At 40.6% G+C, this 26959-nt stretch overlaps 1 protein-coding gene and 1 long non-coding RNA gene across 22 annotated transcripts in view; one reads left to right on the forward strand and one right to left on the reverse strand.

Moving 5' to 3' along the window:
• LOC126354434 (tyrosine-protein kinase Src64B) overlaps nt 1-21597 on the forward strand; it is a 269738-nt gene extending 248141 nt beyond the window's left edge. For all 21 annotated transcript variants that reach the window (XM_050004113.1, XM_050004111.1, XM_050004110.1 and 18 more), the window contains one exon: nt 21297-21597. In XM_050004113.1, coding sequence (XP_049860070.1) covers nt 21297-21508 — 212 coding nt within the window. In that variant the 3' untranslated portion in view covers nt 21509-21597. The remainder of the gene's footprint in view (nt 1-21296) is intronic.
• A 1846-nt stretch (nt 21598-23443) lies between these two features.
• LOC126354436 (uncharacterized) overlaps nt 23444-26959 on the reverse strand; it is a 67183-nt gene continuing 63667 nt past the window's right edge. Inside the window, exon 2 of the long non-coding RNA XR_007565332.1 lies at nt 23444-26414. This is a non-coding gene — a long non-coding RNA (uncharacterized LOC126354436). The remainder of the gene's footprint in view (nt 26415-26959) is intronic.

Genomic DNA, 26959 nt, shown 5'->3' on the forward strand with positions numbered 1-26959 from the left:
AGGAACTGAAAATATTGTGATTTAATCGCAGAGGTGCTGAAAAATTGTTCCAGTGACACACCAGAGAAATATCTGGTAAACTTTTTATCTTTGAGAGACATAGGAACAATTTCGCCCTTCGTTGTTTTTTTTTTTTTTTTTTTTTTTTTTTTTTTTTTTTTTTTTTTTTTTTTGTATGAACGACTACTTTTTGTTCTGATGGGCTGGTGGGATGTCATACTGTCTAATTACTAGTGTGTGTGTGTGTGTGTGTGTGTGTGTGTGTGTGTGTGTGTGTGTGTGTGTGTGTGTGGTAAATGAATGAGTTAAAAGACGCAAGATGTGTTTTATATTATTTTCATCACACAACAAGCCTTATTCCCATGCCTACGGAGTATTTATGTTAAGCAGAGAAGGCGAGTTTTAGATGGAACCGAAGATCTTCAAAACGGCGCTGCTCGACAATAGAGGCCACGGGGAATGATAGAACGTACGTGCCTCTACTCTGAATGTACGTTCGCAATCTCCGAGTGTGTTACGACGAAATTATTTCACAATGAAAATTTCTCATCAGACCGCAACCACTCGCACGCGAATGTACGTACCCTCTGAATGTATCTAGTCAGTCACGCGCGTTGTTCAAAAGCTTTACTTTTAATATTCAGTGGATTACATTTCCGAAATTAATTTTTGTTTATGCTGCAAATCGTACTTCACGCGAAGTATTTATTACGTAAGTTTCAGGCTCAATTTAATAAAAAAAAAGATTCCGAATAATAGAAATAAAGAATAACAATCAAACAAATCAAACCTAAATAAACAGAAAGAGAGAGACGTTACAGTCACCAGAGAACCTGGAAGGATGTCTCATGTGGTTGCACACAGTTGCTGTCATCGTAATGTCCTCTTCTTCTTCTGTCTGTGGTAGATTGCAATGAGTTGAATGTGGCTCGAACTCGGGTTTCTCGGCTCTGTCATGGCCTGATGGGAGCCACTGTGTCGTTCATTGATAATGTGCGCCATCAGAAGTTCCAATACCCAGTGTCTCCACCAGAATAATGTCACATAGAAGAAGGTGTAAATAGCGGACTGATGAACAGTAACTTTACTTAACAAAGGTTTATTCAGCACTGGCACATACAAGAGTGCGGAGCGAATTGCCTCCGGCCAGAACACATATGGTATATATGCAACTAGAGATCATTCCAGTACAATAATTCTTGATGTTTGTGGATACTTCTAACATGTACTCGAGTTCAGGTGAGTTTTGAACTTATGAACCTCCATCCAAAAGTCCAGCATCACAACCACCACACCACGATGACCTTGCCACTCAGCCTCCTCTGCGACATTATGCCAGTTACACTGCTCTTTATATGCTGCTATATGCTGTCTTTGTTGGAATTTTTATTTGACATTACTTGGATGTTTGTTGTAGACATACTGTTACATCAGATTAGTCAGTTTTTTATTTTTTCCTCTTGACAGCTTGGCAACTTGAATGACAGTGGATCAGTGATGTTACTTGTTTACTGGCACCACTAGAAGTAGGTGATGTGTGGAAATTTGGTTATGTTTTGATTATTTTCTTAGGTTTGGTTCTGATTACACTTTTATCTGTAATTTCATCTGGTTTGTGTTGAGATTATTACATTTTATTATCAATTTTTATGTAATAATTCTGTTAAACTTAACAGAATTGCAATGTTTACTTATGTTACGTCTTTGTTGTTTTTTTTGTTTTTGTTTTTGCTGTTACTATGGCTGTGTTATGTAGTATCCCTGATTTGTTTATTTTACTCATTTTCTCACTTTTGAATATTAATATTGTTATCAGCATATTTTTTGTGATTGAGATCGGTTTGTTAGTAAGCAAATTTAGAGTGTTATTGATTGCATGTGAATATATCTCTATTCCTTCAAGGATGTCCATGATTGCTCCCTTCTGCATAACATGGATGATTTGCAGTGCTTTGTTTATGAATTTTACTTTGTGTTTTTCGGTTCGTTATTGTTGAAAGAATGTAGATGGTTATTTTCACTGTTTGTGGTGTGCTCTTAGAATCTAATGTTGAAGGACAAACCAGTAGTACTTCACTGTTAGATACAAAGAGCACATCAGAGACAGTAAAAACTGTCCATCTACATTCTTTCATTATCTGCCAACAGAAAAACACAATGTAAAATCCATAAATAAAGTGTCTGAAATCCTCTGTATTACCTAAAATGGAACAATCATGAATATTCTTGAAAAAATAAAGATATATTCACATGCACACCATAACCCTCTGAGTTTATTGAATGAACAAATTGATCTCAAGCACAAAAACTATATTAAAAACTTTATTGATGCTGTAAAATAAAGAAACCAGATACACTAAGTAATGCACAGTCATAGCAATGACATAAACATCGTGGAACAAACATATAACACCAAGAACACATCACAACCCATAACCACAACAGAATTATTATATAAGAAATAAAACCTAATAACCCTAATGGAAGCCGTACAAAACTTCAGGTAATAGACAGAATCAGAACTAAACCTAAGAAAATAATCAAAATCATAACCGAATTTAATATATCAGCTAATTATAATGATCACTATGCAAACATATACTGTATATACTCGAATAATGCGTGCACCCCAACGGTTTTCCTTTTAAATATCACATAAGGTGGTAGCTTTCGTCCATCCCCAGTTACACCCAACATCACTGTACATCTTTGTTTCTCACTGCCACCAGTTCGTCTCATGATGCTGGATTCTCCTTTCCTGTTCACTGTGTTGTCGAGCGGCATCTCAGAATAGACTGGCGTTATCCGCATTACCAATTTGCGATAATATATAGGACTGCTTACGTTGCAGATTTATCACATAACAATGAAAATTCACTATTTTTTCCTCGTAATCGCCTGGAAGCCGCTGAGCAATAGTAGTTTTCCTCCGGAATCCTAAACCATTTTGGTTGAAAAATCTTGATAGCCATCCCTGGCTAGCTTTGAAACTGGTAATGCCTAGTTCTTTGACTAAAGTCAATGCTTTAAGTTGGCACATTTCACTCGTCACCGCACATCCGTATTGTCACTTCTCATCTACATAATTGCAGAGCCTTTTCTCGAGGTCCGGATGCTCAGCTTTTTGGCTGCGAAGTGCCCGGCGATTACTATTAGTTTCTTGAAGCTGCGTTTTATTTTTTTGCCAGTCATGAATACAACTCTCACTCACGTCGTATCTTCCTGCTGCACGGTTTCCAATATTCTCAGCTTCTTCAATAATTTTCACTTGTTCTTCAGCAGTGTACAAGTGATAATGAGAACTTGTAGCCATAATTATTAAGTTTGAAGATGTTAATTCTTCATTCTTAACGTGCTAGTGATGCGTCACAGACTGAGACCGCAACAATGCAATAGTATAATGGGATGTATTGTTGGAGACAGAGCAGTACCAACAATGTTTCGAATAATCCGCGCACCCCAGTTTTTCATCCTAAAATTCGGGAAAAAACATGCATGGATTATTCGAGTATATACGGTAATATCAGTGATCCACTGCCATCGAAGCTGTCAAGAGGGAAAATAACACACAAAAAGTGACTATCTATATCTAAAAATCAGATATATCAGTACATCTATGACAAACATCCAAATAATGTCTAAATACAAATTCCAAGACAGCATATAGCAGCATTATGTTCCACATAATATAAAAATACAAATCGAATGTATGATACCATTACAATCATAGTTACAATTTATAATATCAAGACTATCACCTATTACTGATGATGGCAATGTGCCGAAATAAGCTCATTGTGATTTCTGCAAGAAAACTCGTGTAAAGAGCAGTGTAACTGGTGTATCATTATCTTAATCATGTTACTACAAGAAAATGTTTTGTGTGAGTGTTTAATGGGTATATGAACCCTTCTTCGTGCTGTGATATTGTCTGTTGTTTTGGCCATTGATGTAAGTCACCTTTTGGCGTCATATAGTTATCAGGTGACCAGTCCCACTTCATTTATTGTGCGTTATTTTTTCATGGTGTGTCTTTTCTTTAATCTAGTCACAGGAGTGGGGTCTTGTGTGCTGACATATTGATGGTATTTCTTCTTGAATTTCTATTAGCCAATATAGTCAAATGACTAGCTAACTAGTTCAGTGATGGGCTAGAGCTCTAATGATGTGTGGTAGCACCTTTGATCCCATGTTTTCTGTGACACCTAATGAGGATAACCTTATGTGTATTGTTGACCTTTAGTCTGGCTACTGCTGGCAACCAAGGCAATTGGTGGCAGAATCTATCACCACAATCAAAAAGAAAGAAAGAAAGAAAGTTGTCAAGCTACTTCACTATCTGATTTGCCTCTCACATGTACTTCTTGAAGGTGAGTGAGAGCCTTGCTAGTGGGACAGTTTCCTGTAAATGTGGAATTTTGCTACCTTCATTGTAGTCTAATATTGTGCTATCACTGATGTAAGGTGGGTGTTTCACTTGTAGTTTTTAGGTGTGTGTTAATAAGATCTTTGCCTTCTCTCAGCAATATACTCTTATATTATAGTTCAATTCTTTTATCTTGGCGGTTTGCACAAGACCGCCCAGGCGTGGGAGATTGCTGCGTTGCCAGTTGTACGCGCCAAGAGAAGCAGCGCCATAGTATAGTTCACAAACTTACGTTTAGGGGGGAGCGCGCAGTTTATGAAGTAAAGCCACCACGGCCGCATTAACCCTTTCACTGCTACAGAGACATGCTCCCCGCATTCCGCGATTTGTGTGATTTTGTCATCATTGCACTGCTCACCTGTGCAGACACATGGTGTTTCGACTGCTTTGACACACTTTATCATTCGATTTCACAAAAACTATTTGGCCCAAGTACAGAGGCAAAGATGGTGTTGAAAGACAGGTGAGGTATGAGCGGCGGCAACTTGAAATTAGCGGAGGTTGAGGCCTGGCGGATAACGAGAAGAGAGGATATACTGAAGGGCAAGTTCCCATCTCCGGAGTTCTGACAGGTTGGTGTTAGTGGGAAGTATCCAGATAACCTGGACGGTGTAACACTGTGCCAAGATGTGCTGGCCGTGCACCAAAGCCAGCACATCTTGGCACAGTGTTACACCGTCCAGGTCTTTCAACAACATCTTTGCCTCTGTACTTTCGCCTTGACTGACATTTCTGCCCAAACTCTTTGCCTTTACAAATGTATGCTTGTGTCTGTGTATGTGCGGATGGATGTGTGTGTGTGCGAGTGTATACCTGTCCTTTTTTCCCCTTAAGGTAAGTCTTTCTGCTCCTGGGATTGGAATGACTCCTTACCCTCTCCCTTAAAACCCACATCCTTCTCCTTCCCTCTTTCCTGAAGAAGCAACCGTTGGTTGCGAAAGCTTGAATTTTGTTTGTATGTTTGTGTTTGTTTGTGTGTCTATCGACCTGCCAGCCCTTTTGTTTGGTAAGTCACATCATCTTTGTTTTTAGATATATTTTTCCCCTGTGGAATGTTTCCCTCTATTATATTCATACAATTAAATAATTTAATGAATAGAATTAGGGAGATAAGACATTTTTGACGCAACTTGACCAAAAGGAGGAACTGGCCGATACGGCACATTCTGAGACATCCAGGGATTGTCAGTTTGGCATTGAAGGGCAGTTGGGGGTGAAATCATTGAGGGAGACCAAGAGGTGAATACCGTAAGCAGATTCTGAAGGATGTAGGTTGCAGTAATTATTCAGAAATGAAGAGGCTCACACAAGATAAGAGTAGCAGGGAGAACTGCATCAAACCAGTCGTCAGACGGAAGACCACAACAAAAGCAACATTCGCAATTGAAAAAGAGACGTGCACTGTAGTGGTGTTGTGTGTAATCCCATTAGATGAATGTGCTTGCCATGATATGGTGGTATTACCAGTTGCACAAGTGGACTTAATGCCACTTACTGCCTTTGCAGCAATTTCCTCATGTCTGGAGAGTTGTTTCCACAATTCATTGCATAGGACAATCCTCCCAGTCTGCATAAAGTGGTAATCTAATTTCTTCACACTTAAGGAAGGGGGGGGGGGGGTTATGCTTCACAGATTTATCACACAATGAAAAAAAGTGTACAGAGATGATCAGTGTCTTCAGGGTGCACAATTTGCCAGTAGTGCCAATAGTATAGAGTGGGACATGCAAACATCATGGTCATGCCACACCCTGGGCAGGCACACGCTGTCGCCCCCAGTACCATGATTTCGGCTGTGGAACAGTCCATACAGACAAATCATTGGACCCCCCACATGTGACATTGTTCTTGAACTGCCAATAAGCAAAGGAACTGTGTCTCACATAATACATGAGAAACTTTGTTATGGCAAAGTTTGCACACAGTGGGTTCTCAAGACCTCTCAGAGAATCAGAAGATAGAAAAAAATGGATGTTTGCCTGACCCATCTGTTGAGATACGTGGAGCAGGGAATGGATTTCTTTGCTCAGAGTGTGACGTTATGAAATGTGGTGTTGCTCCCTCGGCTCTGCCTCCAAACAAATGCCCCCAGGGGCTGTGCATTCAGGTGCTGGGTACAGGCTTGGCGACCACGGGGTTCCTGAGCTGGGGACTGGCAAGCGCCACCAGTCCCCTGTCACCGTAACCCCTGAGCATACTTCAGCAACCACAGCGGTGGTGGAACGTTGTGTGTCTCAGGGAATGGGGATCTTGGCTTGATCGCCCAGATGGCAAGGATGGAATAAACCTCTATAAACAACCCCTCAATCTCAAGGTGTGCTGCGCACTAATGAGATGCATGGCTGTTGAGGTGGAACAGTCATAGCGGGCAACCTCTGGGGTACCTGGTGCACCACAGTTGTATAAGGCTTACCTAGGCATGCGGGGCTGTGTCTAGGTGGACTTCTAGTTCCCTAGCTGCTTCTGGGACCGAGATGGATACTTCGAAATTCTCTTTTCCTCCTCCCAGAGGAAAGGGTGGGCCGCTGGAAGGTTCTAACACATAGTCTCTCTAGAGGGCTCATGCAGTCAGTCCCACTGACTCCGGAACTTCTTTGACAAGTGAAGTCTTTGGTAACAGAATAGTCGACATTCCCAGGGAAGAACTGCAATGTGAGTGGGCTCTGGAAGGTATCGTTGCTGTACAACATATCATGAAGAGGGTTGATGGCAATCTTGTCAAATCCAACTCCTTTATTTTGACCTTCAGTAGCACAAAACTTCCTGAACATGTTAAAGCTGGCTTCCTTCACCTTAGTGTGAGGTCTTATTTCCCGACCCCAATGCGCTGTTTTAAATGCCAGCATTTTGGGCATACCACCTTAGTGTGTAAAGGTGAAGCGACTTGTGGCAATTGTGGTAAGGCTGCTCATGAAGGCAGTTGGTTGCTCGTCTCCAGCCAAATGTATCAATTGCTCTGTATGGAGTAGAGATTGCCAAATATTTTTGGAGGAATGCAAAGTCCAGGAAATAAAAAAACAACCAAGCATATCCCCTATGGTGAGGCCGAAAAGATCTAAAAGTCGATGCACCCTCCCACATTTGCTACGTCTTTTGCATCCATGGTTCAGAAGCCTACTCCAAAAGCCGATTCCTCTACGCCAGGCTGTTCCAACCGAGCTCCAGGGAGCTGGAGCCCTCACTGCTGCAGCTTGGAGCCCGCGTGGAGGGGGAAAGCGAACTCACTGCCCCTGGCCGCATGCAGCCACAACTGACACAATAATCCGTGTTCAATGACACCTATGACTAGCCGCGGGAGCCCTGTACCTCTATTGGAGGATATTTTTCTATTCATTGAGACGGATGGTCGTCCACAGTTTATTTAACTCTGCGTGGAGGTTCAATATACAACGACATTATACACGTCATCACGCAGCGCACTACGATCAGGTAGAAGGCGTTGCACGCAGAGAACTGGAAGCCATTATTAATAATGACATACCAGGAGACGTAAGTTTAAAAATGGTTTTGTAATACGGAGGGTATCAAGACATGCAACATAGTTTGTGTTCTGTAATGCGTTTATAATTTTCAGGTGAATGAGAGCGGAGAAAACACTACAGAATCTGCAATTCGAGCAAGCTACAGGGTGGCTTACATCATTGCGACGAGTGGTAAGACGTTTTCGGTGGGACCACTCGTAATGTCGTGCATGGTAGCAGTTGCAGAATGTTTGTTTACAAGGGAGGTGCAGGCAATTGAAGGGGTTTGCCTGTCGAAGCAATGTCTCGTCGAATGGACATGACAGCGGATTTAGAGACACAGCTCAGGAAAAAGGCGGAGAGCTTTGTTGCATTTTCGCTAGCGCTTAAGGAAAGCACCAACATATCGGACTGTGCCCAGCTTGCAGTCTTTGTGCATGGTGTCGCCATGGAACTGCAGGTAACAGAAGAACTCGTGGATGTGGTACCGCTCGATTACACCGCAACAGGGCGTGACATTTTTGAAGCTGTTTGTGAATCAGTGGACAATATGAATTTGCCGTGGGATAAGCTCCATTCTGTAGCGACAGACGGTGCGCCACAAATGATCGAGTGTCACCAAGGTTTTGCTTCTCGTTCGAAAAATAAACTCAGGGACGAATTTGGGAAAGACATTTTGACTCTCCATTGTTTTACTCACCAAGAGGCACTGTGTGCTGAAACAGTAGAGCTAGGTGGCATAATGAAACATGTTGTGAAGTGTGTGAATTTGCCATTCGTAAGGAAATATCCCTTTTTCTCGAAAGGAAAGGGGAAGAAATGCGTTGTCTGAAACATATAAAATGGATATCAGACCTGGCGTTCCTAGCTGACATAACTATGCATCTGAATAATTTATGCATATTAATAATAAAAGTCATTGCAGGGCAAAGGGCAGCTAATCGTTGACATACACGACCAGATCAAAGCATTCATGGAAAAGTTAAGTTTGTTTGAGAGGCAGATGAGTAATGGACATTTAACGTTCTTCAGTCGTCTTGCTTCTTTAAAACTACCTGAAGGTACTACTTTCAGCAATTACTAAGCAAAGTTAAAGCACCTCATCACATCGTTTGAAACACGATTCTGAGACCTCACTTGTTTGGAAATGGAACTTAAGGTGTTCAGCACTCCTTTTTCAGTTTCCCCCGATGACTTGTCATCGTCACTTCAATTGGAGATTATTGATTTGCAAAATTCAACTTTGTTGAAAGAGAGGTACTACAACATGTTGGATTTGTCACGATGGTATTGTTCATCACAACAAAAAAATTTCCCAAGCTTCACATCAATGGCGCTCAGATCATGTGCATATTTGGATTTACATATTGTTGTGAGCAGCTTTTCTCAGCAATGAAAAGAGTAAAAAGTAAGGAACGATTGTTGCTTCAGGATGCAACAATGAAGGCCATCCTCCGCATTAATGCTGCGAACACTTTAACGCCTGATATTTCCGATCTTGTAATGAAAAGAAAATGTCAAGCTACAGAGGCCCAATAAATTTAGTATGCAATTTCTTGTAAAACAGTTGTTTCTTATTTATTTCCTGGTGTAGCATGTCACCACGCATATGAGGTTGTCGATCTTGTAAGACCACAGCTGACACATCAAAACGCTTGCCCTGCCGCCTGCCTCAGCCAGCCATGCTGGCGTGCCGGCCCACTTGAATGGACACGGCTCTCTGGAGCACGGAGCGCTCCACGGCTCACAACGGAGCCGACGAGCTGGAACAGCCTGCTGTACGCAGACAGAGGTGGTGAGTGTTGGCACTAACACCTGCCAGTGTCAGTGGACATGCAACGCAGCCAGTGTTTCCTAGCCTACTCAAATGGCAGACAAAGGTATAGTGCCGAACTTAGGTCAGTCTCTGGTACCTCCAACTGCTGAGGCTGTTGCGAAGCCCAGTACGGCCATTACCACTTCCACATCAGCTCCCTCAAAGCCCACCAAACTGCAGAAAGCTATACAGCAGCAACAGATGGTGAAATCACGTGGTAAACCGTCTGACTATGCAGATGTCGTTTTATGTGAGGCTTCATCTGATTCTTCCCCAGAGCTCATGGAGTACGACATGTGTGGGGCAATCATCTCACCCCTAGCCTGCCCCTCCACCTGCTGCAGTCTCCCCACCCAGTCAAAGAGACAGGATGAAGGTGCTACCCCTGTCATAGATGGCTCCCATACTTCAGTGGAACTTGCAGGGGTTGTATGTGGAGGAACTTCGTCTACTCTTTCAGGGTAGATCACTGTGACTGTGTCTCCAGGAGACTTATTTCCATCCATCATACTCCCATGAGCTACGAGGCTATACGCTCCACAAAAAGGACAACCTGCATGGAGAGAGAGCTAGAGGAGGCATAGGTATTTTCATCAGGACGGACTACCACTCCTTGCCTCTCTCGCTTACGACAACTTTACAGGCCGTCGCTGTGTCCGTGCACGTGCACCATCTATTGACTGCATGTTCACTTTACTTACCCCCACATGATGCACTTGATGAAGCGGCTCTCACCGACCTCCTTACACAGCTCCCCCAGCCGTTCATTATTTGCGGTGATTTTAATGCCCACAATGTGCTTTGGGGCTCTGCAATTATCTGTCCCAGGAGTAGAGCAATTGAGAGGCTTCTCCTGCCATCCTGTGCCTACTTGCTCAATAGAGGTCAGAGCACTCACTTCTGCACAGCATCTGGGTCGTTCTCTGCCATTGATCTCTCACTTTGCCCTCCAGCTCTTCCCGCCAGTGCTCGGAAGTGTTCGCTGACTTGCACGGCAGTGATCACTTCCAATCTGGATTCACCTGCCAGATGGGCCCCAAAAGGAGACCACCAAGATGGGTGCTCAGTGGGACTGACTGGACACTTTATAGCCAGTTGGCCCAGTTTGAACACTGTGCAAATGTTGGGGCATAGGTCGATCATATTACCAAAACGGTCCACCATACCGCTGCAGCATCCATTCCACAGTCCATAGGCCACCAGAAGAGGCAACGTGTCTCTTGGTGAAGTGCCGAATGCTGCTCTGCAATCAGGACCAGGCGTGCAGCTCTGCGCCGGTTCCAGTGTCGGCCAACTGCTGAGAATCTTACAGCCTTTAGGGTGGCGAGGGCAAAATGTCGCTGCATTATTCAAGAGAGCAAGAAGAGGTCATGGCAACAGTTCCTGAACACCATTAATTGTTCCACCAAAAGTTCCATTGTGTGGGAGACCATCAGGAGGATTTCTGGGAGAGGAAGGAGATGCCCCATGGCTTCTGTAATGACTAATGGCACTCTCCACACGGATCCGCGAGACATTGCCCAGACTATGGAAGCATATTTTGCCATGGTTACTGCAACAACCAGCTAGGATCTGGGTTTCCAGCGCCATAGAGCGGTTGTTCAAGGGTGTAGTCTGGACTTCCAGTCCACCTCTCATGAGGTTTACAACTGCCCATTTTCTATGTGGGAGCTGGATTCTGCATTGTCTGCAGCTCGTGACACATCCCCTGGTCACGACAGGATCCATTACAGTATGCTATGGTACCTCACAAGGTGCAACAAAGAAATCCTCCTCACACTTTTTAATGTCATTTGGGTGTCAGGTCACTTTCCTGACTTGTGGCGTGAGGCAGTTTTAATTTCTTTTTTAAAACCTGGAAAAGACTGCAGGGGTCCGAATAGCTACCGTAGTGTTGCCCTCACTAGTTGCATGGGAAAGACCTTGCAGCAGATGGTCAACCGCCACCTTGTCTGGATGTTAGAATCCCAGTAACTCCTTAGTCGCTTTCAGTGTAGGTTCAGGAGGTTTCGTTCCACCTTCGATAACCTTGCCCTCCTGGAGGTGGCTAAACAAAAAGCTTTCCTACTCTTATCACCTTCTAGGTGTATTTTTTGACATCAAGATGGCCTAAGATACCACTTGGAGGCGTCTCATCCTGGACCAGCTTCACGAATGAGGTTTTTGTGGTTGTCTTCCTCTTCTTATGCTATCTTTCCTCTCGCCAAGATATTTTAGATACCGAATTGGTGACGTTCTGTCTGACCGCTTTGAGCAGCAGAAGGGTGTCCCTCAGGGTAGCGTTTTAAGTGTGACTGTCTTTGCCATCACTATTAATAGCATTACCTCCATAGTGAAAAGTCCTGTCCAATGTCCCTTCTTTGTGGATGATTTCTCTGTTTTGCTCTTCTTCAAGCCGTGCAACAATGCGTCACTTGTATCTTACTCTTAGACATTTGGATGACTGGGCACAGAAGAGTGGTTTTAAGTTTTCCACCAAGAAGTTCATATGTGTTCTTTATCACAGTTCTCGTTCGATTTTAACCTTTCCTGAGTTGAGGATAAGGGACACTGTCCTCACTTTTAAAGACACGGTGAGATTTCTGGGGCTCATTTTTGACTCAAAGCTTACATGGTTACCTCATCTTAAAGACCTGAAACGATGGTCCAGTTTCACAGGGCGTTTGTGCGATCTCGGCTCAATTGTGGATGCATGGTGTATGGGTCTGCAAGGCCTTTTTACTTAAAGATGTTGGACGTTGTGCAGCATGAAGGGATTCAGTTGGCCACTGGGGCATTCAGAACTATCTCCATACCAAGCCTCTGTGCAGAGGCTGGTGAACCGCCACTTCATATGCGGCGGTGGCTACTTGCAGTGCGCCAGGCATATAAAACGTTGTCCACACCATACACACCTGCATACCATACCGTGGCTCAGCTTCCTCTGGCACGGCTATTTCATAACTGGCAATGAGAGATGTGGCCCTATGGGATTCATGCACAGGATTCCCTCTCTGCGATGGATATGGCTGGTCTTCATGTTTTCCGTCGCGGTTGGAGCAGATTTCCACCTTGGCTAATTATAAGAAAGATAGTACACCAGATTTTACATTCCAATCTCAGTTTTTTAACATTTTAGATGTGCATCGCGGTTTTACCATCATTTACACTGATGGCTCCAAAGACGAGAATTTCCTTGGCTGTTCTGTAGTGTTACCTGACCACCCAGATTCACCTCCCTGATGAATATACCGTTTTCACAGCGGAGCTCCATGCAATCCTGAAGGCACTGAAGTGGATGAATCGTGTTCGGGGCAATTGATTTCTCCTCTGCTCCGATTCTCTTAGTGCCTTACAATCATTTCAGAATCTGAAACCAACTGTAGAGATGGTCCAGCTGATATATGACCAACTGTACTTGCTCCAACAGCGGGGTAAGGAGGTGTCCTTTTGCTGGGTGCCTGGTCATGTCGTAATATGGAGCAATGAAGAAGCCGATCGGGCTGCCAAGGATGCCTGTAGAGAGCAGTATGTGGTCCAGTGTCCTATTCCTTTGCAGTCTGTCATTTCTGCACTCCACAAGAAGTGCATGGAGTTGTGGGAGGAAGAATGGCTGGCGGTGATGGCCAATAAACTGCGGTTGGCGAAGTCAACAACTCAGCCGTGGCGTACCTCCTACCAAGTGCTCAGGTGGGAAGAAGTGACCCTCACTTGTCTTCGAATTGGGCACTGTCCTCTCACACATAGGTTTCTATTACGGTGGTAGGATCCCCCGTTTTGTGATGCTTGTGGTGTGCACACCTCTGTCCGGCACATTTTGACAGACTGCATTTTATACTGTGATGCAAGGGCAGAAGCACAAGTTGATGGGGATCTGCCCTGTGTTTTAGCTAATCTACATCTACATCTACATGACTACTCTGCAATTCACATTTAAGTGCTTGGCAGAGGGTTCATCGAACCACAATCATACTATCTCTCTACTATTCCACTCCCGAACAGCGAGCGGGAAAAACGAACACCTAAACCTTTCTGTTCGAGCTCTGATTTCTCTTATTTTATTTTGATGATCATTCCTACCTATGTAGGTTGGGCTCAACAAAATATTTTCGCATTCGGAAGAGAAAGTTGGTGACTGAAATTTCGTAAAAAGGTCTCGCCGCGACGAAAAACGTCTATGCCGTAATGACTTCCATCCCAACTCGTGTATCATATCTGCCACACTCTCTCCCCTATAACGCGATAATACAAAACGAGCTGCCCTTCTTTGCACCCTCTCGATGTCCTCCGTCAATCCCACCTGGTAAGGATCCCACACCGCGCAGCAATTTTCTAACAGAGGACGAACGAGTGTGATGAGATGTGTGTGTCTAGGGTTTAAAGTTTTGTGATGCGTCTGGACTCTGGCCTAAACTTTTAGGTTTTCGAGTATTGCAGAGCGTTTGGCTTCTCTCTTTTTTCCTTGCAGTCAGTCAGCCACTTCCATCTGCTATATTGTTTTAGCTCCCTCCACCACTTTCTTCCTGGGTTGTCCATGTTTTACTGCTGGCGGCATGTTCGTCCCACACTTCGGTGTGGGTAGGCACACATTTTTCCAAGCTTGTTTCCTGTGTCTTACGTTCTGTGTTATCTTATTGTTCTGAGTCTTTTCTTGACACCCGTCTCAATCTGTTACTGAGCGAGTGCTGAAGACCTTGCCGTCGTGCACCCTTAAAACCGTCTCCATCCATCCATCCATCCATCCATCCATCCATCATCCAAACAAATGAAGTTAAAGTGGTATCATCACAATTTCCCTCTTCCAAAAAGAGGCCACTCTGCCCCAAAGGCTGGAAAAGTCCTGCTCAGTTTCTTTTTCATTGAAGAAGTACCTGTATTCATCTATTGGCTACCACTGGGTTAATGCTGAGGAGAAATGATCATTGTAATAAAATAAGAGAAATGAGAATTTGTACAGAGGGATTTAAGTGTTCATCTTTCTCACACTTTTTTAAAAAGTGGGACAGTAGAGAAATGGTCTGAAGAGGGTTTGAAGAATCCTCTACCAGGCACTTAATTGTGAACTGCAGAGTAGTCGTGTAGTGTAGATGAAGCTCACGGCAGTTATGTAACCACAAAAATACAGCTTCCATTCAGTGGTGCAGCATCGCATGTCTGTTCCATTATCTAAATATACCATTCAAACAGAACTACAAACTATCAAACATATGCCTCCAGTAATGGCTACAGATCTGCCCTGATGATATACAATATACTATGAAAAAAGAAAATGCGTAAAATTACACCACTTCTGTATGTTGGCCAACAGAAGGCAGTCAGTAGCTGCAAAAAGTGGTGCATTATCCAGTATATTGGCAGAACTTCAGATAATTTCACAAAAAGGTTAGTCATACAACCACACATAGGCATTTTATAATACCAACAACATATCAAATGTTCATTCAATATAAACTATAACTCTTGACACAGAGTGGTTTATACAAAATCACATGCAAGCACTGTGGAAAACTATATATTGGTCAGTCAGGCACAACTGTTTCAGTTTGATTGCCTGAACATACGAGAAAGAAAGAAAGATTCAATTTTTGCCAATCATCCTTTAGTAGAAAACCACTCATGTGGTTTCTGATAAGAAAAGCAGAAAGATGGCCCTATTGAAAATACTGAAACAAACGTATGACACTGAGATTGGTCATTTAATACTGCTCTGGAATTTCCTTTTTCCAATCCATCAAATTAAGTTTTAGTTACAAATACTAGGTTGAGATTGTAAATTCAAATTTATTTTTTCATCAGTGCCTCCACATAAAAAATATCCCTTTTTTGTTAATACTACTATTTCTGCATGGAAAAAACAATACTTTCCTTTGTAACCATTCCATCTCTTCATCTTCTGTGTACATGATATTTTTATTAGTCACACATCATTTTATGTGAGTTTGCAGCAATTGTCACTTGAAGTTGGCCTAAGAAGCTGAAAGCCAGTTTGTGGGAAATAAATATAATTTTGCAAAACATTGGGAAGTGTATCCTTTTAACTGTATGGTTTGGAATGATAAACTGGTACAATCCACTTAAAGAAAGTTACTTTTAGAAAGTATGGAAAGAAATTTTCAGAAAACCAGTAACATACATGACATAACCAAATTTTTCATTAAATTTTACACAAAGCACATAGTTAATAAGATTCTGAACACACAGAGAAGTTTTCAACTACTTTTTACATAACCACAGAAATTTTTTATTGCTTATTTCTCTTCCAAGTATTTTATGATATTGTATCAGAACTACCATTCATGCAGCTTTACTAATGTTTTCTGCAGCATTGTCACAGGAATTACTTATCAGATTATCACCATCAGTAAAAGCACACATGTGTACCATCTTAACACACACACACACACACACACACACACACACACACACACACAGAGGAGTATTAGTCACAGTGAAACGGCATTTGAATTTTTCGATCTTGTACTTTTTCCTTACACTGTGTTAAGTTTCAGTCAAATAGTGGCACTGAACAAGTTCCAGAATGAAATTTTCACTCTGCAGTGGAGTGTGTGCTGATATGAAACTTCCTGGCAGATTAAACCTGTGTGTTAGACCAAAGGTAGGAGATGAGGTACTGGCAGAAGTGAAGCTGTGAGGACAGGGTGTGAGGTGTGCTTAGGTAGCTCAAATGGTAGAGCATTTGCCCTTAAAAGGCAAATGTCCCGAGTTCGAGTCTCAGTTTGGTGCACAGTTTAATCAGCCAGGAAGTGTCTATATCAGTGCACACTCCACTGGAGAGTGAAAATTTCATTCTGGGAACATCCCCCAGGCTGTGGGTAATCCATGTACCCGCAATATCGTTTCTTCCAGGAGTGCTAGTTCTGCAAGTTTGGTAGGAGAGCATCTGTGAAGTTTGGAAGTTAGGAGATGAGGTACTGGCAGAAGTAAAGCTGTGAGGATGGGTCGTGAGTTGTGCTTGGGTAGCTGAGATGGTAGAGCACTTATCCGTAAAAGGTAAAGATCCTGAGTTCGAGTCTTGGTTTGGCACACAGTTTTAATCTGCCAGGAAGTTTCATTGGACAAATCGATTATTTTAAATACATCACTGCCCTACACAGGAAATTGTAATGGACAGGAACTGAGAGAATAAATCCAATTAATTGTGCAAGCATATTAAATATATTATGTTAGTTGCTTTGACATCTATATTTAAACTGTTTATCCATATAGTGAATGAAATTTGTCCTACCAAGGGGACACAGTTCAATACTATAAAATAGTTGTACATTAATAACCACAACACATAGTGCCTTGGTAATGTCTCGTTACTTATGTATTGAGGTTGCCACTTTCCTAGCTGTCGCTATCCTCCTCTCAGGTGGCTTCATCCACACCTCTGTCTACATCAGACCCACCAGTCACCAACAGTACCTGAACTTTTGACAGCTGCCACCTTTTCAACACCAAAAACTACCTACCTTACAGCCTGGCCACAGTGTTTCACATAGGTATGACAACCAACCCACTGTCAACCAGAATGAATGGCCACCACCAAACTGTTGCCAAAAACAAGGTGGACCATGCAGTGGCACAATTAAAGCAGAGCACAACGTGTGAGATTTCAATGGCTGCTTCACAACGTGTGCCATCTGGATCCTCCCCACCATTACCCACCTTTCTGAGCTGTGCAGATGGGAGCTCTCCTTCAGGCACTTTCCTTGCTCCCGGGCCTAAACCTAAGGTAACTTACTGTGCGCCCCCCTTCAACACACACACACACACACACACACACACACACACACACACACACACACAATAGAGAGGGAGAGAGAGAGAGAGGGAGAGAGAGAGAGAGAGAGAGAGAGAGAGAGAGAGAAGAGAGAGAGAGAGAGAGAGAGAGAGAGGACTGTAGACCAGGCTCATCCAAGAATTGCGCCCGGCGTGTACGCCCGCGCCCCGCGAGTGCAAGACAGTGTAGTTCAGCACCCCGTCTGCGACCGTGGTGTCACTAGTATCGGCAGAGAGAGAGAGAGAGAGAGAGAGAGCTGTGGAGCGAGTGAGAGTGAAAAGCACGTAAACAAAACAACAGAGGAAGTGCACCTCTGTAAAAGAGGTCAATGAGCGGTAAATCAAGCAAACTATTTACTGTCTAGGCAACAACTAACGTTCGTGTCACAGAATTACTGCGCAAAGCTTTAGGAAACAATATCCAAAACAAGAATCGAACAACAAATTATTAGTTTTCTGGCCCACAGCTTAGTACTGCACCAGCACACTCCTCATACGTACAATAGGCGTCTTCTGAAAAATATATCAGTTTCTTAAATGAACCATAGTCATAAATATTTTATTTTAGAAATAATTTTATGTAAGGGATATAGAGTCTCATTCTTACTGTTATTAGTTTCAAGTAAATATTTTTTGTTGTACTTCGTGCTACAGCTTTTTGTATTCCTTTTCAGAGTTTAGAAATAGGATGCTTAGTTTGCTGTTTTGTACGTAATAATTTTAACTGACTAAGTTTGAAAACTTATTAAAAATAGAATTTAGGTTATAAAGCTCTTTAATTCTTACAGTCATTTTTGTTAAAGAAGACAGTTAACATTTTACGAATTTATCTTTTTTGAGGAAATGATTTTGTCTAGGCGTGATACAATATTCCGTGAGACTGCTAACCTCAAAGAATTAGTCAAATTTTTATCGCCAAGTAATGAATGGTTCTTAGTTTTAGCAAGCTTTAAAAGAGAGAAAAAGCGCTCTCAAATATACGTGAAGCCAAACATTAAGAGAACTTTAGCCACGTGCTTGTGCAAAAGAGGATATTTCTCTCATGGAAGACAACTGTAGAAGTCATCCAAAGTCTTACACACAAGAAAGCGGTCCTTCATCAGATATCACACTGCAGGTCAATCAACTCTAGTTGAAGCACTTGTGAGACGTCCTCTGCTCAAAGGGAAAATGGGCGAACAAATATATCTAAGGATGGTTGAAGCTCACTTATCTCCAAAAATCTGTTTTCAAACTGTTCTTGTAATTCGCATATGACTTTAACATAATCTGAAAAATCTACATGTTCTTCAATGCTGTCTAGTGCAGGAGTGTGTCCACAATTCTTCTCCTGCAACTGTTTTTCCCATAAAATAAGTTGTTGTTTTTTTTATTTATTTTTTTTTTTTTTTGTTAATGCTTGAATGGACTGCATTAAATCAACATCAGAGTGATTCTCGCCTTGGAGTGAAATGTTCAATGTATTTAAATGACCAGTAAGGTCACTCAAAAACAGCCAAATTCGCCACCCACTTAGGATCACAAAGTAATTCTTCTGGGCGTCCTTTCATTTCCAAAAAGGTATTTATTTCGCCCCTCAAGGAGAAACACCGATGAACCACCTTTCCTATGCTCAGCCATCTTACTTTGGCGTGTTTGGGGATGTCTGGGTATTCCGCTTCATATCAGCCACAAATTCTTTAAATTGGCGATGTGTGAGTCCATGCGATCGCAGATAATTAGCCATTTGAAGAACTGTGCCCATAACCTTTTTATATGTTGACAATCTTTGCAGAGAGTGCCTGGTGGTGTATCAGACAATGGATTGCCGAATTAGGAACAGCCAACTTCATCCATTTTTGACCTGACGGAACTCAGAAAGCCAGTGCGTATCCCTCGTAGTGCAATGGTTCCATTCATTGTTACACTGGTCAGGCATTCCCATTTTAAACCCATTGACTCTAACACGTTTTCTACGGCTAGAAAAATATCCAAACCCGTGGTTGTGTCTTTTAATGGTATAAGGTCGAGAAATTCTTCTGTGACACTCACATTGTCGTCGACACCTAGAATGAATACGATGGGCTGAGATGTGCCCGCAACGTCTGCGGACTCATGAGGGACGATAGAAAATGAAATGAAGTTTTCCGCTCTCTCCATTAATTGCTGCTCCATATCTGAGACCATATCTGTAACTCGGCGAGTACAGTTTGAGGTGAAAGAGGTATTTTTTCAAATTTTGCCGTGACGTCTGCTGGAGTCAACCAGGGAATCCTTGATGAGATTCCCAGCCGCAAAGGGTTTCCCTGCTTTCGCAATTCTCAGCGAGCATTTCTAGCTTGCGCGCAAACTTTGCCCACCTGTTTCCTGCTCCTACCATGGCAAAAAAGAACATACAATTAATTTTGTACAATCCTGTTTTATAAAACACTTTTATCATTTTAACAATTAATTGTTTCATTCATTGAAACTCAAATAAAAACTAACAAAAAAAGATTGGTTTTAGGTGCATTTTCCCCCATTTCCTCTGAAAAGTGGCATTAGACGTTGGTGAGGACAGTGAAATGTGGTCGCAAAATAAACTTTTATCTGTTGGAATATTTGCGTTTTAATTAATTGAAAACATAGATCAAACTACAACATAGGTTTTCCCATCCATAAAAAGGCAAATATACGAAAACAAAGAATGACTCTTAATGACAGCTGCCCGGAGAGCGTTTGTGAAGGGTTTTCAGAAAGTGGCAAAAAATAACGCACCTGAAACTTCTTCTTATGTCTGTGCGATGTGATTCAGTGCAACCCAAATATAAAAATTAACCAAAAAGAAATGTTTCATGTTGCTGACAATCTGATATTCGATAACTGGAACATTGCTAAGTGACATATCAGATTATAAAATATAGTTTTACTTGTCATCTTTATAATAAAGAGTCATACAATAGGAAAAACACCTAGTTCACAGTGATGCTGCTTGAAATTTTATTTCAGTTCTTCAAGCTTTCACTGGCGTTTCTCTTGTGACAAATTTTTGAACTGATATTTGTAAACGATATTAAAGTGCCGTTCAGTCGAGTACTTTTTTAAATACGTGAGGTTCCGATGACATATTAAATATTTGGCATGATTTTCAACAGCAGTACAAAAGAAATTAATTTCCCACTCAGTTTTAAATAATGCGGACGCACTGCTCCTCTTTCTTTTTGTCTGCTGCTGTTGACCATCCATCTCGATCCACTGTAGCCTCACGTCTGTTGACTAACGGCACTGTTTTGTATCAATGCTTTTGACCGCTGCTGGTGCGGTGGTCTGTCGTCCGTAAGAAGCATGCGTACAGGGGCAAAGTGAGGCGCGGGGGGCGGTTCGCACGGCCAGCTAAGCAACACGGCTCGGCCACTGCGACAACATACGAATTCGCCCGGGGCGCTGTCCGCGGGTGATAGCGGGCGCTAGTGCCCCAGGGGCACAGTTTGGACGACCCTGCTGTAGACCATACCCTTCCCATCATCCCTGCCCAGTACGTATCAGCTAGTTGTGTGCTGCCGTCTCATGCCCTAGTCTGTAAAATCCCTTGCTCAGCTGTCTGCCACCTGCCCTTTCTAGCTGAACCCCTAGCTGGTCCACAGACAGCTTTTGACTCTTCCACAAACCACTAGACACTTCCCCCCATCCCTCTCCTTGCCTTCCATCTCTCTCCACCCCTCACCCCAATCAACCCCACCCTGCATCCCCATCTCATCAATTTTTTTTTTTTTTTTGGGACGCATATTATTGTTTTATGTGTGTACAAATATGTAAAAAATATGCTTTTTAATTTACACTTCAAATAAATTATCATTATTTATTGTTGCAGGCATGCATGGTCGGGAAGTGATCGAACATGTGGAGAGAGGTTACAGAATGCCCAATCCTGATAATTATCCCATCCCTGAAGCTATCTACAGACTAATGAGACAGTGTTGGGATGCTGATCCAGAGAAAAGGCCAACATTTGAATTTTTAAATCACTATTTTGAAGACTTTACTGTGACTTCAGAGATACCTTATAGGGAAGTGGTAGACTAATAAGTTTGGTGCCAGTTGCAGAAAGTACATTCACATGAACATTCTCTGTGTGTGTGTGTGTGTGTGTGTGTGTGTGTGTGTGTGTGTGTTTTGTGGTGAATGAAAAGTAATCTGATTAATGTGTGTCATAATAATAGTGGATAAAGAGTATTGTGCTCAATGTTTTATTTGCAAAGTTTTTCTTCTTCAGCTCCTGAAGGAAATTAGTGTGTTACTAAAGTAGATGTTACTTGGATTACAAAGGTTGGACAGTAATTTGTAATAATATATTTTATTCAGATAACATACAATCTACTTTTGTATACACAGGCCAATAATGTTAGGCCAAATTAATTGAAATGAGGGGAAAAAGCAATGTATATACAAGGCTCTTCCAAAGACTTAATTGATTTTGATAAATACACATAAATTAAGCTCTATAAATGGCACAATCTGTGTGATTCTCAAAGCTCTCTATAAATTTTCTATAAAATTTTTAAATAAAAATGTGGTATGTTCACAACCAATTTTCTTTAAGAGGAATTCTTGCAGATTTTAAAGACAGCAGTTTTATTATTATAGTTCTAAAGTGCTTATGAGAGCATAATTGAAGATTAAACTGTTGGCAAGTAAAATTTAATATCATGCTCCTATTGTATTCACTTTGCATTTACTACTTGTGTGCTTAGTCAATTTAGTACTGTGCTGCATGTATGTGATATTAGTTTTTGTTGTTTGTACATTGATGTTTGTGGAATATGCTCGCATTAATATATTTATTAATTGATGTGCAAAGTGACTGTGTTAGGGAAAGAGATTCAGTATGGAAATAATTAAAGTTTTGTTCTCTTTTTACATTAAAATTTATGAACTGTAGTAAGAAAGAACCTCAGGTAAATCACATGAGTAATTGTTTTAAAAGTCATGAGCACAGATTTGATTGTTCATTAACCAGAAAATTTCTCTGAAGAAATTGACTGATAGTGTTTTTGCACTTCTCATAAAGCTGTGCAAATCTGTGTGTTTCAAGCACAAACAGCCACCCCCCCTCCTCATTCTTCCAAGACTTTTGTGAGAACCGTAGTAAGATTGGGTTAATACTTATCGATACTTTTCTTTTCTTTTTGTACCTTTCCTAATGTGTTGCTTTTGTTCATACTTTTTGAGTCAATAATAATAATATCTGGTTAGTGTCTGTCAAGGCATTGTTTCACTTTCTATATATGATTTTGCAAATTAAAACTACAAAATTATAAATTTTTATGATACATATACTCATTAGCAGGCAACCCCTTAATGATGTCACAGAGTGCATTAATAAGGTCACAGGATGCGAGCATGTTGCATATATTAATATGGTGATAACTTTAGTATTTTATCCATTCTCAGCAACTGTAGTTGTATATAACGAAATAATAAGCAACCAGTCACATAAAAGAAATTTAATTTCTTTACTGGTTTCAAGCAATTAGTGTCCTTCTTCAGAAGGTTATACCTATCCTATTATTTGCAGGTGTCAGCAACAAGATGTATACAGCAAAATGCAATGGTCATGTGGTTCATAGTGTCTGTACAAAATTAGTATAAAGAAGCGAAACAACAAGTGCAGACATCAAGCCAGAACAGGAGCAATATTATTAGGTGGGTAATTCCTGTTCTGGCTCAATGCCTGCACTTGTTGTTTCTCTTCTTTATATTAATTTTGTATAGACACTATGAACCACAAGCTGTATGCATTTTATTGTTGACACTCTAAAATAATGGGGTAGGTATAATCTTCAGAAAAAGAGCACTAAGTGCCAGAAAATGGTAAAGAAATTCAATTTCTTTTATGTAACAAGTTGCATATAATTTCGTTATCTAGTGATAACTGATTGTTCAGTTTTGCAGTGTAATCAATTGCAGTGAGTGTACTGACGTTTCTTCACTCTAGTTCCTCTGGTGTGTTGTCAACTCAAAATGCCAAAATGATCTCCTCTGCTGATTCGACGGTATATAGTTTACTACAATTATCACTGAGACACAATAATTTCCACCCATTTTGTAAATGATCTTGCATCTTTTACCAATTATATCAGAACGATGAGGAGCTCCTGACATTTCTTGTACTTAGTAAGCTAGAACTATATTTGGCATTTGTTGTTATCAACAAGATACTAAATTATTTTTGAAAATCAAATTCTGATATGTAAGACATCACATAACCTATTATATTTGCTTACTCACTTGAATTAAGAAATGCCATATTATTTGTTTGTATGAAACATTGTTATTTTAACTACCATTAATTATCGTTGATGTCTAGCTATGTTTTGGTTTTTCTTATATTTTTTACATATAAAAACATTTTTTAAATTTCTTTTTGTTATATTTGAGTCCATCCACAGCCTGAGCATTGGTTATAAGTCATGGTCCTTCTGAGGCTGTGTATTATCTGATTAATATGCCTTATTTCATATTTGACAGTTTAAGCCTAAGAGTAATTTTAAAGTGTATCTAGTAAGTATATATGAGGACATGAACAATGAGGATTATCAGTTTGCATTGTAACAACCAAGGAAGCTGTCCTGAAACAGAAGATGTACGAAGACAGAAGCAGATGGCGAGCACTTGTACACCACACCCGGGAAACTGGCGTTGGAAAACGACGATGTTTATGAGGGACAACCAACATGGTTACACATTCATTAGTATACTGAGAGAGAGCTTTTCTCTCTTTTGTTAGTTTACTAATGACTGTGTACCTATGTTTACTGTCACTTTGGATGTAAATGTTTCTCCCACTTCATGTTCTTATATATGTCAATTGTTATGTTTGCTAGATACACTTGAAAATAACTATTAATTTGAAATTAGCTGTGAATAAAGCATCTTATTCAAATTATATTGCCTCATTTGAACCATAGTCAATCTTTTTATGTTTGTGTGGAAGCTGCACACTTATACGCAATATACCAATACTAAAATATGACAACTACAACAATGATGATGATGATGATGATGATGATGATGATGATGATGATGATGCTAGTGCTCATTAGAGAGAAAGGTGCACTGACCTGAATACATGTATCTAAAATGCTGTTTAACTGTTCACTTGATAACTGCCAGCTTTCCAGGGTAACAATGAGATAGAGCAAAATGTGTAGTATAACATCAGAGATTATATTTTGAGTAACCTCTTCTGTTAAATACTCATAAATTTTGGGATGTTTTCCGTACCCAATTTTGTTTTCTTTGAACTATTTTTCATTTGTAAATGCTGACTGCGCACAGTGATACTTGGTCATGATTTATCAGGTATCATTTCTGTTTCATAAAACAGTCTTGGAAACACCCTAAAAACATTGTTGCTGCACTCCTTCCCCCATATTTTATTGATATGGAAAGGATATTCTATTTTTTTAGGATAGGTTCCTCAAAAACTGATACTCAGATTAAGAATTATGATATTTTCTGTGGTATTTAATCAATTTTCATATAGTGGCTTGTTAGAAAGATTTAAATTGTTGGATCATACAGTGTTATTGAATTATTCAAATGAATTCAAAGTAAAACATTAATTGGAAAAATGACGTACCATAATAAAAGGATACCAAGTTTTGTGCGTGTTCATGTAACAACCAGTGCTGTGATATAATGACCTTAAATTATTCACACGAATGAGTTTGTAAGAAGGTGTACAATGTTGTAAGTTCTTTAAATTTACACTGTTGAAAATGCCGAATTGGTGGAAACGTGTTAATTAATTTGAGCAGTGATTTATCACAGGCAAGATTTATATGCTCCTTAATGTTTGAAATCTCTTTTGCATAGGTCTCAAGCCACTGGATGAGCACGTGGTTAAATATTTGCACAGGCTTGACGTAATTATAGTCCATGCAACAATTGTATCTTGGAGAATTGTTAATTTCATTTTTGGAGTCGAGACTCAGGCAATTACAGTAATACTTGTTCGTTTAAAATCTGTGCAATATTCTCATCATTCACATTCTCAAATGCCAGAGAAAGAACGCTCAAAGGAACATGTTTATAAATTATACCTCTCTAATAACTTCTGTGCCTTTCAGTAAATGGAAAATACAAATGAATTCCCTGTAAATAGTTGGAAAATTGCTTTTGAATTTTGAAATACATTGTGTAAATGTGATTAAAGACAAATAACAAGAATTTCATGAATCCATTTACAACTTAGTCATTTGTTATGAACAATAAAATTGTGTTTACATTTGATTTTCCCTATTCTTGTGCATCTCTTTCTCAAATGCTGAGGTTTAGATAATTATGTAAACCAGTCTGTAGAGATAATCTTTAGGCAGAGATTTTGTGGACCAGTTATGTGCCCTTTAAGATGGAGAGTTTTAACTCTTCTCTGGACAATTTTGAAATATTAGGAACATGGTACTCATTGTTAGTAACTAAACTTTATTAAAATACTTGCTTTGGTACTATTCTGAAAATTGCTTTAGTTCAAAAATATAGTCTCAGAGTGTAGGATACAAATTTATTTTTCTTGCATATTTGGCATGTCAAGTGCACCCAGTTGTTTTCAGAGTTTGTACATTACTCTACATACATGGAAATAGTCTGGTAGCATAGAATGTTAGTGAAATATCTGAAAGAATCTTCACACTACACGCTCATAATGAGACACTCATCACCAAGGTAACAAATCCATATGTTTCTAAATATTTTACTTATCATCAGACTATGCCCAATGCACCCATCCAACATCCCATCCCAGGCCAAGTCTTGTAGCTGTGAAGTGACTAGATGCACATTCTGAGTACAGCAACTCAAATGCCTATCCACCCATCAAGATTTAGGTTTTCCTTGGTTTTGTTTGTATTGCTTAATGGAAATGCTGGGATGATTGCTTTGATAGGATGTGTCCAATTTTCTTGCCCAGTCTGAACATTGCCCCCATCTGTAAAGAAATCATCACAGGCAGAACGTTAAACACAAGTCTTTCTTCCAACAAGCAAATACTATTTTATGAAATTGAATATGTTTTTTTTAACTTTGTTAATATTTCGTGCATTTCAGTTTTCCAAATTCCCATCAATCTCCATTCTTGTCAGCTCGATTCAACTTGTTTCATTTATGATAGGGATTTTCCTCTTCAGCTAGACTATGAGATTTCCACTTAGGAAGTAAACTAGTATTGAGCTTTTTTTTGCAGAGTGGACGTGATGTCCAGCACTCTTATCCCATGCAGTGATACGGCATTCGCAGACTGTTTGTATATGGGAAGAACTATGTTTTAATTATTTGAAGTAGTACAGTGGTTTCATGGTTAATCATTCATACCTGATGAAGGAATGTTGTCAAAAGTTATGTTTACGGGGCCCAAGGAACTCAGTGTTTGTCACAAAGTGTTGTGATTACTTTGCAGATGTGCAGTTTGTATTAATGTGTATTTGTTTTGGGTAGCAAGTGTCATCGCTGTATTTTTGTGTAAGTGAATCACTG

The sequence above is a fragment of the Schistocerca gregaria genome, chromosome 3 (assembly GCF_023897955.1).
Source record: "Schistocerca gregaria isolate iqSchGreg1 chromosome 3, iqSchGreg1.2, whole genome shotgun sequence".
NCBI classification, from domain to species: Eukaryota; Metazoa; Arthropoda; class Insecta; order Orthoptera; family Acrididae; genus Schistocerca; species Schistocerca gregaria.